Genomic DNA, 15,983 nt, shown 5'->3' on the forward strand with positions numbered 1-15,983 from the left:
CTGCCTGACTGCAGCCGCTCGACGCTGCGGGGGCGTCTGGGAGTTGTAGTCCGGACCCGTGAGCTGACGCAGTTTGGGGCAGACGGACGGGCCAGCGCCATTGTGTCTTTCGCGTGCATTCGCAGTGCTGCGTGAGAGCCTGAGGAAGACAGCACCCTCCTTCTGTTTTTTTTTTTTTTTTTAATTCACGACGTCTTGGAGTATAGGGTTTGTTGGTTCCACCTCTACGGTCCCGGGAGGAGCTGTGTAGTCGTGGACCCGGATCCTGAGGAGAGACTTCGCGCTCTGGATATAGGGCACTGTTTAAGAAAACCAACCGCGTCCTGCGTTGGAGGACATCAGCTGTCCCCTCTCGGTTAGAGGGGAACCTGCCTTGTAGGCGTGTGGGAGTCGGGGAGAGGACTCAAGTAGACATTTTCCAAGGTGGGGGTGGACTGATCATGTCCCGCTGAGGGACCGGGTATGGGCAGAGATGAGGGAGCAACGGGCCCACATTCCTTAGGGTCGCTCTACTCTCTTTCCATCTTCAGTTTCCTCAGCACTCTGCCTACTTTCACGAGAGAACGTTGAGGAAAGTATGGCTTCCACGCTTCCAGCATCCGGGTCCCATGTGAGTAGAGACTTCTTTCAGCTTTTGAGTCTGCGCCGGAGGTGGGTTGTCTGATCGTGAGAAGTCTGTTATCAAATAACCTAGAGTGCCCAAGAAGATGGCTAGAATAGAAGAAGAAAGAAAGAAACCTATTTTTGAACTGGGAACTCTGCAAGCCAAATTGAGGCTTTTCAATTAAATTCCGTATTTACATAATAATATTACATTTGTTTTTGTGTGGGGGTATGCATGTGTGTGCCACTGCCTTCGTGTAAAGGACAGAGGACAACTTCCCGAGTCGCAGCTCTCCTTCCAACGTGTGAGTCCTGGAGATACAACCCGGGCTTAGTGGCAGGCCAACGTGTGAGTCCTGGAGATACAACCCGGGCTTAGTGGCAGTCACCTTTACCCACTGAGTCATCTCGCCATTCCTTTTCAACCTTTTTTTTTTTGAAAGCTGGGGGTTCGGAAGAGAAACTGGCAAGTGTAGGAAGATAGGAGGCTCGTGTTTACTTTTTCAGCAGCTACTTTAAGGAAGTGACAATTCAATTCAATAACAAGAAAAGAGATGTAGATTGGAACCAACAGTCCTATCCCCTGGGTAATGAGAAATGAACGTTTTTCTAGACCGGTCTTAAGTGTCCTCCATGTTAGTGTGAGACCAACAATTTGCTCAAGGATTCAGATAAAGAAACTCCAGATAAGATAAGTAGAATGTTACTGTGTCGTCTTGGTCAGCCTTTCCATTTTTCTGTCACTGTGGAGGAGAAAGCCCCGTGGCTGAACAACATCGTTTGGGTTTTAGGAACCTATGAAATTTGAAGATGTAGCACTGACATTTACCAAGGAAGAGTGGGCACAGCTGGACCTCCAACAGAAGTGCCTATATAGAGAAATCATGATGGAGAACTACAGTAACATGATTTCAGTGGGTAAGGCAGCCTCCACTTTAATAAAGTTCTGTTTGGGCCTTGGGTGGGTGGAACATACTTGTAATTCCAGCACCAGAGGTGGAAGAGGATTGGAAATTAAGAGCCAGTCTTGACTCTACCTCTTTCTTCCCCCAGTCCCTCCTACCACCACCACTTGGTAACTTCAAATATGTGGTACCTCTGAACTGTTTGTGCTTGGGCTTAAGCTGGAGGGACCAGAGTGGAAGCGTCAAGGGAGTGTAGAGCTTGGTTGAGAGAAAAAGGGCAACTTTTCAGTATGTCTTCAGAAGTTTCATCCAGTCGATATATCAGAGCCCCCTGAACACTGGACAGAATCTATAAGGGATGTTTGTAGCTACAGTGACAGTTGCCTATAATTTTTATGGCACTTCCAGCATATGAGATGTCAGTGTCCAGCAGCTCAGGAGTATCATCAAAGATTGTGATTTCTTTGTTGTTCTTAAGGAGTTTTCTGCCTACTCTAGTATTATATAGCTGTAGCTCTAAGCTTTATGTCTGTGTTTAGGTAGAAACAAGAACAGTAGATAGTACTGACCAGTTCTTTCTGAACTGTCAAATTTAGTAGGGAAGCAAAAACTTTCCCAGAATACCCGCCAATTGAACAATCTCCCTTTTTTACTTGATGGAACCTCTGCTGTCAAGGAAACCCAAGAAATCCAGCAAAGGGAATGGATGTGTAGTAATCACTGCCCAAGGCCTGAAGCCATCATGTCACAGCATGGGGGAAGGAAAGAATAGAGTGCTATAACAGGACAGCAGTTTAAGCAGAATCCCCAAGCCCTGTCTCTTTTTCCCTTCAACAGAACATCACTTTTCCAAGCCAAATGTGATATCTCAGTTAGAAGAAGTAGAAGACTTCTGGCCAGTGGAGAAAAAAATTCCTCAAGATACCCTTCTAGGTAAGAGTCAGGCATGTGGGAGTTCCAAAATGGGATGGGCCTACTGGTTATTCTGAGACTAATGTCTTCCAAGCAGTGTGAGACCCCAGGTAGGATGTTGTAATAAGCATATTATTTTTGGATCTGCAGTCATCTTTTCTCATGGTGCTAGTGATTAATAAGCCCAGGGCCTTTCATGTGATAAGCAGAGCAGACATGCTACTGATGAACTAACACCCCCTAGCCTCAATCTTTCTTTGGGGATGGGGGAGGTAGTTGGGATTTGTGTGTGGTGGTAGTGGTGTTTGTGTTGGGAGTTTTGTTGTTGCTGTTTTGGTTTCTTGGTTGTTTTGTTTTGAGATAAGGTCTTATATAGTCCAGGCTGGCCTCCAACCTACTAATTAACTAAGGCTATATGAATTCATGATCATTCTTCTACCTTAGAAATTCTGGGATTAGAAATGTGTGCTACTACACTTGCTCCTGTTTTTATTTCTATTTTAAGGTTTTTGTTTCTGTTTTTAAGCACATAGACATATTGTCTGAATACTTGTGAATTCAAGCATTTTTTAACTTTTTTTTGTTCTGTTTGTCAGGTATGTATAAGTTCTTTCAGCCCCATAAAATTCTGATTCATTTTTCTGTTTGTTGGAAACACTATCTTTCCATAGACTAAATTACTATTGTCATTGTACAGAAGCTGCTTCTTTATTCTTGTACTTTGTTCTTCATTTTTTCCTCTCTAAGTACATACCACATTTTATTGTATATTAATGAGCTTCAGTAAATTTCTTTTCCCCTTGTAATTAAATAATAATAATAATAAGCCATGCATTGGTGGCACATGCCTTTAATCCCAGCACTGGGGAGGCAGAGGCAGGCAGATCTCTTGAGTTTGAGTCCAGCTGGTCAAAGCTTGGATATCTTTTGCCATCCGGTTCTCCAGATAAATACCAGTTTGCCTGGTTTACTTGAGCAAATCCTGTTAGAATGTACATTAAATTTGATTGGACTTAAGTTGTTGGTGTTACCTGTTCTGGTTAATCCTTTCTTGCACAGTTGTTCAGATGAGGCTGTCATCCTGTCATTCTCCTAAGTTCTTTTAACATGGGTGTTTTAATTACTTTTCTGTTGCTGTGAAGATATGCTATGACCAAGATATAAGAGAAAACATTTGATTGAGGACTTGCTTGCAGTTTTCAGAGGGTGAGTCCATGGCCATCATGGGGAGGAGCATGACAACAGGCAGGGCTGGCACTGAAGCAATAGCTAAGAGCTTACTTCTTAACCCACAAGCAGGAAGCATTGAGAGAGCTCAAGATAACTGAGAATGGCATGAGCTTGAAACCTCAGAACTCACCCTCAGTGACATTCCTCTTCCAAGAAGACCATACCTAATCTTTTCCCAACAGTTCCACCAACTGGGAGGTAAACATTCATATATATTAGCCTGGAAGGGGAATTCTCATCCAAATCAACACAATCTGCTTCCTGGCCCCCATAGGCCCATGGCAGTATCATAAAACAAAATGCATTCAGTTCAACTTCAAAAGTACCCATAGTCGTTTACAGTCTCAACACTATTTAAACGTTCAAAGTTTTGGGGCTATTGAGATGTTTAGTGGTTAGAATACTAGCTATTCTTGCAGAGAACCCAGTTTGATCCCCAGCATCCAATAGCAGCTCAGAACCATCTGTAACTCCAGTCTCAGGGGATCTGACACCACCTTCTGTCCTCCGAGGGCACTGCACTCACACATACACAAGTTCAAATTCTCTTCTGAGACACAAAGCAATCTCTTTAACTGTAACACCCTTTAAATGCAAAAGGCAAGTTATATACCTCCAACATACAATTATGCAGAATATATATTCCCCATTCCAGAAAGTGAAAGTGTGGAGGTACTGGATCAACACAAGATCAAAAGTAAGCATGGCAAACCCCAAATCCTGGATTGAGGGCTTACTTATAGTTTCAGAGGGTTAGTCCATGAATATCATGGTGGGTAGCATGGCCATAGGCAGGCAGGCATGGCACTGGAGCAGTAGCTGAGATACATCTGATCCACAAGCAGGAGGCAGAGGATGAGAGCATCAACTGGAACTGCCATGGGCTTTGGAAATGCCCCTAGTGACACAAGTTTTCCAACAAGGCCAAAACTTCTAATTGTTCCCCAAACAGTTCCACCAACTGGGGACCAAATAATAAAACATATGAACCTGTGTGTCAGTCTCCTTCAAACCACCCCCGCCTCTGAGCCATCTCTTCAGCCCTATGTTAATTTTTTTCTTTAGAAAATTATATCACATCCAAAATATCATGACTCTGAAAGTAAAGAGTGATTATCTGGCCTGACTTAATAGGAAAATTTCTAGGTTTTGATGAGCATGGTGCTAGATTCTTTGTTTCACATCAACATTCATCTGAATGAATAAATATTCATCTAGTGCTTTATAATGAATACAAATCAGTAATACTTCCTATTCCTTTGTAGAACCTTCCAAGGTCATTATAGTGGTTTTCCCCCTTTGAACAGTTAAAGGGGTAACAGAGTAGATATAAGAAATGCCTTACCATATGGGTGTATTTTTGTGTTAATATTCATAAATGACATTCTGGTTTTCACTGTTTTTGCTATCTTCAGATTTTTTATCTATATCTTGGTCATAAAGCAATCCATGTGTTACTAGATGCTTCTCTTTGTTTTGTTTTTTGTTTTGTGCTCTGGCAGAAGTAGCATTGGAACCACTGTTTCTGTCCCTGTTCACCTATTAGATCCTGGTGCAATCTTTGCTGATGACTTTTAGCCACAACACAAAGGGTCTGGAGTCAGTGACTTAACTACACCCTTTCTCTGGACCCTATTTTGTAGTTAGGAGTAGGTAACCAAAACAAGAACATGCAGAAGAGACAATCTAGCCACATTAGCTGTGAGGGAAGTTTGATTTTTATCGTCAAAGAATGGTGTGACATGGCTTTTCACTGTTCACTCTGGTTGGTTTGTAAAGAGCTGTGACAGGACACAGATGGAGGAAAGAAGGAGGCTATAGTAGTCTCCAGGCGTGAGATGAAAATGCCTGATGTGAGAAAGTAGTAACAGGTTTGGGGAGAATTAAAGGATATGTTTGAGTCAAAGGTAGACTGAATGGATTTGGCTATTAATTAGCTAAACTGGACAAAAAAAAGTGGGTGGGAATTCCTGTAAGTGAAGAAAGCTTTGAAGGGATTTCCTGTGGCTGTTGTTTATAATATGTATTTTTACTGTAAGCACTTTTTCTGGTGCTGGAGACTGATAACAGAGCCTTGTATATGCTAAGCAAGCACTCTGCCACTGGGCTACATCCCCAGCTGGGCATTGCAAGGAAAACTTAACCTGGATTTTTCGAATTAACTTGTTTTGAAGGTATGAAAAGCAGGTTGGAGAGATGCGTTAGGGGGTCATTCATCCTCTTATTCATTGACTTGAATAAGATCCTGTGAAGACAATATGGGAAAATAAATTAGTTTGTGCTCATATTCAGTTGTCATTCTGTAGCCATTCAAAAAAGCACAGCCACATGAATGTCCCTCAAGTGAGACACTTGAAAGTTAGCTAGACTTATTCATTAGAAAAACAATGCATAAAGGATATTATTAGCCTGCCTATTAGCCAGGCACGGTGGCATAAATCTTTATTCAAAGCACTTGAGAGACAGGAATGCTGATCTTTGTGAGTTCCTAACTACCAAGGTAGCTTAGTGAGACACTGTTAATTAACTAGTACATGAATAAGTCACAATCATAGGAGAGCCTCCAAAAACAAAACACTTTACATTTTTTTTCTTTGTGTATGTGTTTTGCTTATGTGTTTATCTGTACACTGTGCATGCAGTTCCCACATAGGCCAGAGGAAGGCATCTGATTCCCTGGGACTGGAGTTAGAGATGGTTTTCAGCCATCATATGTATATGTGCTGGGAATGGAAACCAGGTCCTCTGGAAAAGCAGCCAGTACTGTTAATTGCTGAGCCATCTCTCTAGCCCCAACTTGATATTGTCAACTTAAGAAATGAAGCATGAAGAGAACCCTATAAATCATTTCTTGTGGGCTGGGAAGTTGTGTTACACACCTTTAATCCCTGCACTCAGGAGGTAGAGGCAGGCAGATCTCTTGAGTTCAAGGCCAGCCTGGTCTACGTAGAAAAATGCTGTCTTGAAAAATAAAAGCAAACAAAAAGAATTGTTTCTTTTTTGTTTGAGGAAGAGAAACAGATAACTGCTGGATCATGTAAAACAATGTCCACATGCTTGAACAATCATGGAGAATGAAATAATTACTTACAAAAATTTTAGAATACAAACATATGGGAAATAAAGGAACATCATGTATACAGATATCTAAGGGCTCAGAGCTTTACAGATTTGTTTGAGTGTCCAAAATCTAGAGGCAGAGCTCTGAAAGTTCGAGGCCAGCCTGGTTTATAGAGAGAGTTCCAGGACAGCCAAGGCAACACAGAGAAACCCTGTCACGGAAAAATAATATTACAGTAAATTTGCTTAGTGTGAGAAAGCCCAATTTCAACTCAGCTTGTACTTCCTTTAACAATTAGATGGCTAAAACATGATATTAGTCTGGATGGGAGTCTTTTTGTGAAATTTCCAGTATCTGAGAACTCACTCAAAGGTAAGAAATCTCACAAATATGATTGTGGCAGGAATGGCTTTTCACTTAAGTTGATCTTATCTTGAGAGAATTTACACTAGACATCCACCAAAAAAAATTAGTTTTGTGTTTTGAAAAAATTTTATACCAAATAATATAATCTAAGAACTCTGAAACCATGAGAATGTGCATGATATAGAAGTACTTCCATGTGTAGTTCTCTTATTTGGCATCACAGTTGTGCTAGGGATAACCTTAAGAATGTAATCACTATTGGGAAGGCACTGAGTGTTATGAAACCCCTGACAGATTCCTTTGAGCATGACAATTTGAGAGACTTCAGTAGGAGTCCTCGTAGTATTCTATATCAGAGGACTCATATGGGCAAGGACCCTTTGGATGTATTCTATGGGGAGATCATCAGCTTTATTGCCTACATTATCTGAGATTGAGAAAATACTCAATTAGAAAGGATAACAGTTAGTAAGATAAGTGAAATGGAATGAGTTCAGGACATCCAGGACTACACCAGAAACCCTCTCTCAACAGAAAAAAAAAAAGTGAAATATCAGAAATTATTAAAAAAGAAAGCAAATTCTATAAATTCCAATTTGTTATCAAGCTTGGAGCTTAGTAAGAAGGTACCCACAGAGTGAATAAATATCTGAAGAAACTACAAGAAACAGGTATGTTTTCAAAGGGAATTCCAGTATGAGTCCAAGCTTTGAGAGAGCAAAGAGAAATTTTGAGGCAGGTAGTATTTCAGAGACATCTGAGGGCTCAGAGCCTTACAGATTTGTTTGAGTGTTCAGAATCTTGAGTGGCCATGTATTTGGTGTAGGGCAATGGTTCTCAACATTCCTAATGCTGTGATCCTTTAATATACTTCATGTTGTAGTGACCCCATCCTTTAGATTATTTTTGTTGCTACTTCATAACTGTAATTTTGATACTGTTATGAGTTGTAAATATCCAATATTTCCAATGATCTTAGGTGACCCCTGTGAAAGGGGTCATAACCTACAGGTTGAGAACCACTGGGATAGAGGCTAGTTAAGTAGTGTGTTTGCATGGCTTGTTGAATTTTGTTCAAATATACCTTTCTTCTCTCATGTATTTGTTCTCTGTGACCTTTGTATACTATCTGTCATCTCAAATACATACATCATGATTCTTTTAAGTGGATACTATTTTCTAGCATCCACAGTTAAAATATACAGTAACGGGAAAGTTTGTAATACATTGCTAAAACCAGTGAACAAAATTTTGAAGCAAATATTAGTAATGATGAGGGGGAGACATGTATCTCAAGCTGGCCTCAATTTTACTATGTTACCAGGCTTGACCTTGAACATCTAATCCTCCAACCTCTAACTCTTGTGTGCTGGAGTTACAAGGCATGCATTAATGCCTGCCTGGTTTTAATGCACTGCTGGTAGTTGAACCCAGGGCTTCCTGAATGGTAGGTAATTTTCTCCCAACTGAGTTACATACCCAGCCCTATTTTTGTTTTTTTAGATGAATCTGTCTCTGTGGCTCTATTTAGCCTATAACTCATCATGCAGATGATGCTAGACGCTTATTTGCAGTTTCCCCTCCTGCCCCTGCATTCCAAGAACCGTGATTACAAGAGTGTGCCACACTGCCTAGCTTTTGCTCTGGTTTTAACTTTTAGAATGTTCCAAACCTTCTCTGGACCCTGGAGTAAATTTCTTTCCTGCTGAGAATCCTCTGATGAATATCAAGGTTGTTGAAATCCTTACACTGAACAAGGATGTGGCTGGTCCCCGGAATGCCCTGATTCAATCTCTGTATCCTGAACATGGAGAAGACCTGAGCCCAGGTAACCTCAAGACAGCTCAGCAGGCTAGCAAGCATTTGGCTGACCCTGAAACTGCTCATCAGAAGTTCCGACATTTCCAGTATGAAGAGTCAGCTGATCCCCACAAGGCTGTGTCCCAGCTTCGTGAGCTGTGTCACCAGTGGCTGCAGCCCAATACACGTTCAAAGAAGCAGATCCTGGAGTTGCTGGTGCTTGAGCAGTTCCTTAGTGCACTGCCTGAGAAGTTTCGGGTGTGGGTAGAGTCACAGCACCCAGAGGATTGCCAGGCAGCAGTGGCCCTGTTGGAGAATGTGACCTCAGTATCTAAGAAAGATGGTGAGTGTCATGGAAGAATGAGGTGAAAAATGGCTTTTGAAGGAATGCGGAGTGCCGGGGTGATTAAGGATGGATTGTTTCCACTCCAGACCACAAACATCTGTGTCTTCCAGAGCTAATAGAAACCTGAAGTGGTTGGTATCTAGCCCTTTTCTCCCAAACAAAAATCTTCCGTGGGCTTCAATGGAATCTCATAGATGCAGTGGGGTTTTTTGTTGTTTGTTTTTAACCCTGTTGGGATCTCTGACAACAACCAACCTTCCAGTTCTTTGAAGGGGCTGTGAATGAAGTTGTAACTAAGGGAGGACTCAAAAGTTTACTGAGTCTGTGGAGCTACAGAAAAGATGAATGCACATGTGGTGGTACTAAGGTAGTAAAGAGGTGGAGTTTATGGAGGCTGTTTCTGTCACTGATACCTGCTGTAACTAGACTGATGAAGAAAGGCAGAATGGATGAGCCAAGAATTTTGGGTAGCCTGTAGAAGTTGAAAAGGCAAAGAATGGGTTCTTTGTTATATCCAAAAAGAACATAGCCCTGTTAAGTCTTGCTTATAAGGCAGTGATGATGATGCCAGAGCTCTGTTCTCTGAAATCTTAATATATTTTGCCAGACCTGATGGCATGGCTTATCAAGAGGCCAAGTCCAGTCACCAGTCAGGGCCTGCCTGGGCTACAAGTGAGTTTAAGGCCAGCATGATCAATTTATCATGACCCTCTCTCAAAATAGAAAAGGACTGGGGTTACAGGAATGGAACACTTACCTAGCATGCACAGCATTCTGGGTTTAATCCCCATGATTCTGAAGGGGGAACAGTTTATGACAGTTACCTGAATTTCAGTTCTGCCCAGAAGCTACATTTAAAAATATGGACATGGTCATGCATACCTATAACCACACTATTAGAGTGGGTGGAGATAGGAAGGTCACGATTTGCTGGCCTCCAGCCTGGCTTCAAGTTCAGTGAGAGACCCTGTTTCAAAGGAATATAGTAAAGAATGATGTAGCAAGACACCAGACATCCTCACCCGGCGTCCACATGCACCCATACACACATGCATATACCAAATAAAACCCAGTGAAGTACAGAGGAGGGCTTTGCAGCCAGTCCTGAAGATACCTGATAAAACAGGATCAGATGAATGGGGAGGAGGTCCCCCCTATCAGTGGACTTGGAAAGGGGCACGGTGGAGATGAGGGAGGGAGAGAGGGAGGGACTGGGAGGGAATGAGGGATCGGGACACGGCTGGGATACAGAGTTAATAAAATGTAACTGATTAAAAAAAAAAAAAAAAAAAACAGTGAAGTGGCGCTAAGAAGAAAAGTTTACTGGAAGAATTCCAGTGTCCTCTAGAATTAAAAGCTTCAATACAAGCTTTATTCCCTCTTATATGTCTCATTTGGCTGCCTTCAGCTGGCTTTATTCCCGTTAAGGCTTCCAAACAGAGGATTGCATTTTCCTAAGTGTTCCAGCAAAAGCTTCATTTTCTCTAAAAGTATGGTCTCCCATGTCTACCAGAATCCCATTTACTATGGCCAAGGTGAAGTGATAGCATGGTGGACCAGCCTGGGTCACATCATTTGTCCCCATGCTAGCTGGACTAGAATCAGCATTGTAAAAGCCCATAGAGCATGTGGAGACAAATGAGGAAGGCTAAACCTCAAGGAATCCTTAGAAGGGCTGTTAGTTCTGGCCAGGGATATAGAATGTGACCAGAAGCACAAAATGGCTGCACACTCATAACCAAGGGAAGATCCTTCTCTTCTCCAATGCAGCAAAAGGGAAATCACACAAGCATGATAAGGACTTGGAGACTTTACCACTAAGGAAAAGGTATGAAGCCATTGCCTCTGAAGCCAGAGCCTCAAACAGATGCTGGAATGGGAAGACTAAGTCTCCCAGTGGTCCATACAGTATAACACACTGGGCCCATCCATTTATGGGAATTGGTTACCCATTGTGAAGAAGTCACATGGGACATGGGTATGCATAGGTCAAGGGTTGCAGAGCCTGGTAGTTCTATCTGCCTGAGGGCTACCACCCTATTGATCCTTTATGTGCCATCTCCTCCAGCTCTGCCTGCCTGCTGTAATGAGGCTACTGGTCAACTGAAGGAGAAAAAGAAGGACTTGACTACCTTACCAATTATTGTACCACCTGAGGTAAGCAAGAACCTTACCTTTTGTTTCTTTGGTCAGAGTTTCCTTTAAGGGGCCTACCCCCTAAGATGTCCTCGTCTACACTAAGTTTTACTGAGGCTTCACAGAAGGTCTTTGTGAGTTTAACTTTAACTTTGTGAGTTCTTGGGACTGAGCAGAATTCTGAAACAACCCAAATGTAAAGGGTGACCCTGCCTCCTGACATTGTGACGTGAGTACAGAGAAAGAAAAAGGCAGGAAGATTAAGAGGACCAAGGCTGAGGGACATGAGAAGCAGAGCAATTACAGGTAGGCTATGAGAACCACATTGTACCCTAGCTAGAACGAGAGAGCTCTTGTCCTTCAGAGACACTTTATTGGGGAACTAGGAATGAAAGAGCACAGGCTTAGATCTGTTTCAGAACTGGGTGCTATGCATGCAGTAGGATTAGCCCCATTAGTCAGCATGATAGTGTGTATTTGGCATCAGTCAGTGCTGTTTGCTCTGTGTGTGGTTTATTGGCTCAGGTTTGTAATTGGGATTGTTGGCTCTCATGTAATGGGCAGTGAACTGTTGTACCCAGGCAAGGATGCTGCTTGGGAATGGGAAGAAACTGATTAATCCCAGACTCATTGTTCTGTATTCTGATCCTTAAAAGGTAGGCTCTGTTCCACCTTGGCAAAATACCTCCTAGATCTAAACAAGTTGATGAAGTGAAAGAGTCTTCCTTTCAGAATCCCTCACTGCTCATTAAAAAAAAAAAAAAAAAAAAAAAAAAAAAAAAAAAACTGATAGAGCATAGGTGAATACTTTATATAGGTCATGCTTGTCCATGAAGACAAGGACTTCATGTACATGGTGGGTTTTGCCCTATGGAACAAGGCTGTTTTCAGACAGAGAAAGTCCTTTGGTGGGATGTTGTCCTTATGGGGCAAGTTTGATATAGATGCTAATATGATGTGCTTATTGCACTTGTAGCTTTTTGTCAACTAGGAGCTCTGCCTACCAGATTGGGACCCAGACTTTGGTTTAGAGAAATACCCTATGGATCTCTTTTGGGCTTCAGAAGTCATTATCTCTAAGCAAACCACCAAAGTAGAGGAATCCCTATCTGTGGAAGGATGTCCCAGTGGCCTTTCTTCTGCCCCTATTGACAAATATCAAACTTCTATAACATTTCAGGAGCCAGTGACCTTCCAGGATGTGGCTGTGGACTTCAGTCAGGAAGAATGGAGGCTACTTGGTCCAGTACAGAGGACTGAGTATCATGATGTGATGCTAGAGACCTTGGAAAACTTGGTCTCTGTGGGTAAGGCTGTGCCTACATTTAGAATAACACAGGGTCCCCTCAGGTGTCTCAGTTTTTCTGTACCCAATGTCAGAACTAGCTGTGCTCTCGAGGGCCTCTTGCTCTGCTGCTGATTATTAATATTTAATATTGATTTATCTTTTAGTTAAACAGCAGTTATTCCTAAACTAGCTGTATTCCCAAATCACCCCACAAAGACTAGGATTTATTTAATTAACCTAAAGCACAATGCAGGGCAATAATTATTCCATCCTAAACCTCCAAGCCCACATAGCTTCCTTCCATTTAGATTTCCCACATTATACTTGCTTTTTAGTCATATCTTAGGTCCAGTTCATTTCTCCTGATGTTTCCATGTCCTCTCTCTGAGCTCTCCTCCCTCTTTCTCCTCCCCTCCCTCTCCGCTTAGCATTGGCTGGTTGTTTTTATTGGCAATACAGAGGACAAATGGTAACATGTTTACACAAACTTGAGACTGGTGATGCTTAGAATAAGTACTAAAATGCAATGTCAGGATTGAAACCAGATAGTGGGGTAGATAAATCAGCATTTAAATGAACAAAATTAAATTATATATATTCCACAAGAACATACCAACACTCTGTCCAAGACCTAATCTGGAACTGTGACATGGGAAGGGATCCTTGAATGCAAAGACAGCCTCAGGTTTAGTTTACATGGAGGAATGAAAGAAAGTTCCTTGCCCTCACCCAGTGTCTTGGTCACTAAACTGTTTGTTCCTGGTTTTGCTGCTTCATAGCTTGTCACTCCCTAGACTAAATGACTATTTGAGAAGAGCATGTAATCTCATTTTTTAATACTGTTTGTTACACTATCGTTCTGGCATTGTTAACTGCAATATACATACCTTTTCATTTCTTTCAGGGTGGGAGCCTACATTAGGAAACAGAGAGCTAACTCCAGATTCTCCCATTCCTGTGGTAGAACCAATTCGCCACCCAAAACCAAATGATTTCTCGTGGGATGGTAACCAGTCCACTGTCTTTGAATGTATTTCACAAGATGGGGTCCAAGAAATCCATACCACAGAAACAAATCTAGTACTTGTGCAGGAAAAAGCCTGCCCTCAGAAGAAGTTCTCTGAAAGCTCCGAGTCTCAGGAGCAAACTAGTCTTCACACAAGCCAGAGCTCACTCAGTGACATTCTTCCTAGAAAGCATTTGTGTGTAAAAATTAACCAGAGGGGCACCAGAAATCGGAAAGCCAGGGAAAACACCATTTCCATGACAAGAGATTTACCCATAAGAAATCAGCAAAAGGGTTCTGTGGGGTGGCAAGGCAGAGATGGCAGCAACTCCACAACAGATGGTTTACCTATAAAAAAACAACAGAGTTCCAAGCGGAGTAAAGTTGGGGACAGCAGAGATTACATTATACTTGCTGCACCTGCCAAAATGTGCCAGAAAGCCACTGGCTCTGTAGCAGGTAGAGTCAGAGACAGTAGCAATACCATTGTGCCTGATGCACATAAAAAAATCCATCAGAAAGGCTCTAAACGGGGTAAAGTTGGAAAAAGCACTTTTATGTCACAAGGTTCATATGTGCAAAATCACCAGGTGAGGTTTGGGGCAGGAAGAGCCATGGAGAGCAGCAGTTCCTTGAGACATGCCTTACCTGTAAAACCTCACCAGAAAGGCTGGGAAGTGGGTAAAGTTCAAGGAAACAGGAATTCCTTGAAACATGTAAAAACTCAACGGAAGGATTCTAAAGGAGGAATAGTCAGGGAAATTAGCACTTCCATAAAACACAGTTCCCATGTGAAAACTCATCTGAAGACCTCTGAAAGAGGCAAAGGCAGGGAAATCAACAGTTACATAAAATACAGTCCTCATGTGAAAACTTACCAGATGGGCTCTGAAGAGGGGCAAAGCAGGAAAGGCAACAATTGTGGAAAAGCCATCAAACGACATGCTCAGCAGATATTTTTTGTAAAAATTCACAAGGGAAGCCAACTTTGCCGGTGCAGTGAATGTGGTAAAATATTCCAGAATTCTAGGTACTTCTCTGTCCATAAAAAGATCCACACAGGAGAGAGACCTTACAGGTGTATGGCCTGTGGGAAAGCATTTGTTCAGAGCTCCTCCCTTACACAACATTATAGAATTCATAGTGGAGAGAGACCATTTGAGTGTCCAGAGTGTGGGAGGACCTTCAATGACCGCTCAGCCATGTCTCAGCACCTGAGAACTCATACAGGAGCTAAGCCCTACCATTGTCAGCACTGTGGGAAAGCCTTCCGCCAGAGTTCCCACCTTACCAGGCATGAGAGAACTCACACTGGGGAGCGCCCATATGTGTGCAACAAATGTGGGAAGGCTTTTACCCAGAGCTCACACCTTATTGGGCATCAGAAAACACACGGGATAAAGTTCAAGAAAAAGCAGCCCAAATTGTAGCCCTAGTGCCTTCCAATGCACTGCCTTTTTAGCCTTGAGATGAACTCTGCAGACACTGAGTAAGGAGAGTCCAGCACTCAGAACACCACCCAGTGGGCAGTGAGTGAAACTATCAGGGAATTCTTAGTTGCTTAATTTAGCCATTAAATGATATATGAAATCTGAAAATACCCCTAAGTTTAAAATGCCAATTGCCAAAAACTGCACTGATAATTATATACAGGGTAATGTGTGTTGAGTGACAAAAATTAAAGAGTATGTAGATAAGTAAACTATTTGTGTTGACCTTTTTGTTTCCTGCTGTGATGGCTATTCATGGTTGTCAACGAGGCTACATTTGGAATTAACTAAAATCACAGGTACTGTGTATACCTGTGGGGAATTTTTCCCCTAATTAAGTCATTTGAAGTGAGCAGCCCCACTTATAATCTGGATCTTTTGAGGTGAGAAGATCCAACTTCAATACAGATATTTTGAAGTGGAAAGAACCATCTTTTAATCTGGCCTGCATCTTCTACTGGCAGTATATATAAAGGACATGGAAGAAGGAAACCTGGCCCTTTTGCTTCCTTCACTGGCATTAGAGCTTACTTTGAGATTCTGGCATGTACCACCTGAGACAACCTTGTGAACTGAACCACTACTGGTCCTTCCATTGGTAGGCAGTCTTTGTTGAACTAGATCATAGCTTGTAAGTCATTCTAATAAATTCATTTGTTCACGTGTGTATCCATATAATAGAGAGATTCATCCTATCAGATCTGCTCCTCTAGGGAACCCTTACTTAAGATTTATTTATTTATTTTGGTTTTTCAAGAGAAGGTTTCTCTGGATAGGCCTTCCTGTCCTAGAACTCACTCTAAACAAGGCTGGTCTCAATTGCAAAGATCCATTTACCTC

The 15,983-nt window shown here is 42.1% G+C and overlaps 1 protein-coding gene across 2 annotated transcripts; it reads left to right on the forward strand.

Annotated features, from left to right (window-relative positions):
- The first annotated feature begins 10 nt into the window (after positions 1-10).
- On the forward strand, positions 11-15,355 carry Znf274 (zinc finger protein 274). Of its 2 annotated transcripts, XM_021657633.2 has the most exons (8): positions 11-355; positions 531-610; positions 1,395-1,521; positions 2,346-2,441; positions 8,738-9,220; positions 11,292-11,380; positions 12,540-12,666; positions 13,552-15,355. In XM_021657633.2, the coding sequence occupies exons 2-8, from the start codon at positions 578-580 to the stop codon at positions 15,081-15,083; spliced, it is 2,487 nt and encodes an 828-aa protein (XP_021513308.1). In that variant the 5' UTR covers positions 11-355; positions 531-577; the 3' UTR covers positions 15,084-15,355. The 2 variants fall into 2 exon arrangements, with proteins under 2 accessions (XP_021513308.1, XP_060241537.1); XM_060385554.1 differs by lacking the exon at positions 11-355 and having other exon boundaries at positions 373-610; positions 1,217-1,521.
- Positions 15,356-15,983: the final 628 nt, after the last annotated feature.

The sequence above is a fragment of the Meriones unguiculatus genome, chromosome 6, assembly GCF_030254825.1.
Source record: "Meriones unguiculatus strain TT.TT164.6M chromosome 6, Bangor_MerUng_6.1, whole genome shotgun sequence".
NCBI lineage: Eukaryota > Metazoa > Chordata > Mammalia > Rodentia > Muridae > Meriones > Meriones unguiculatus.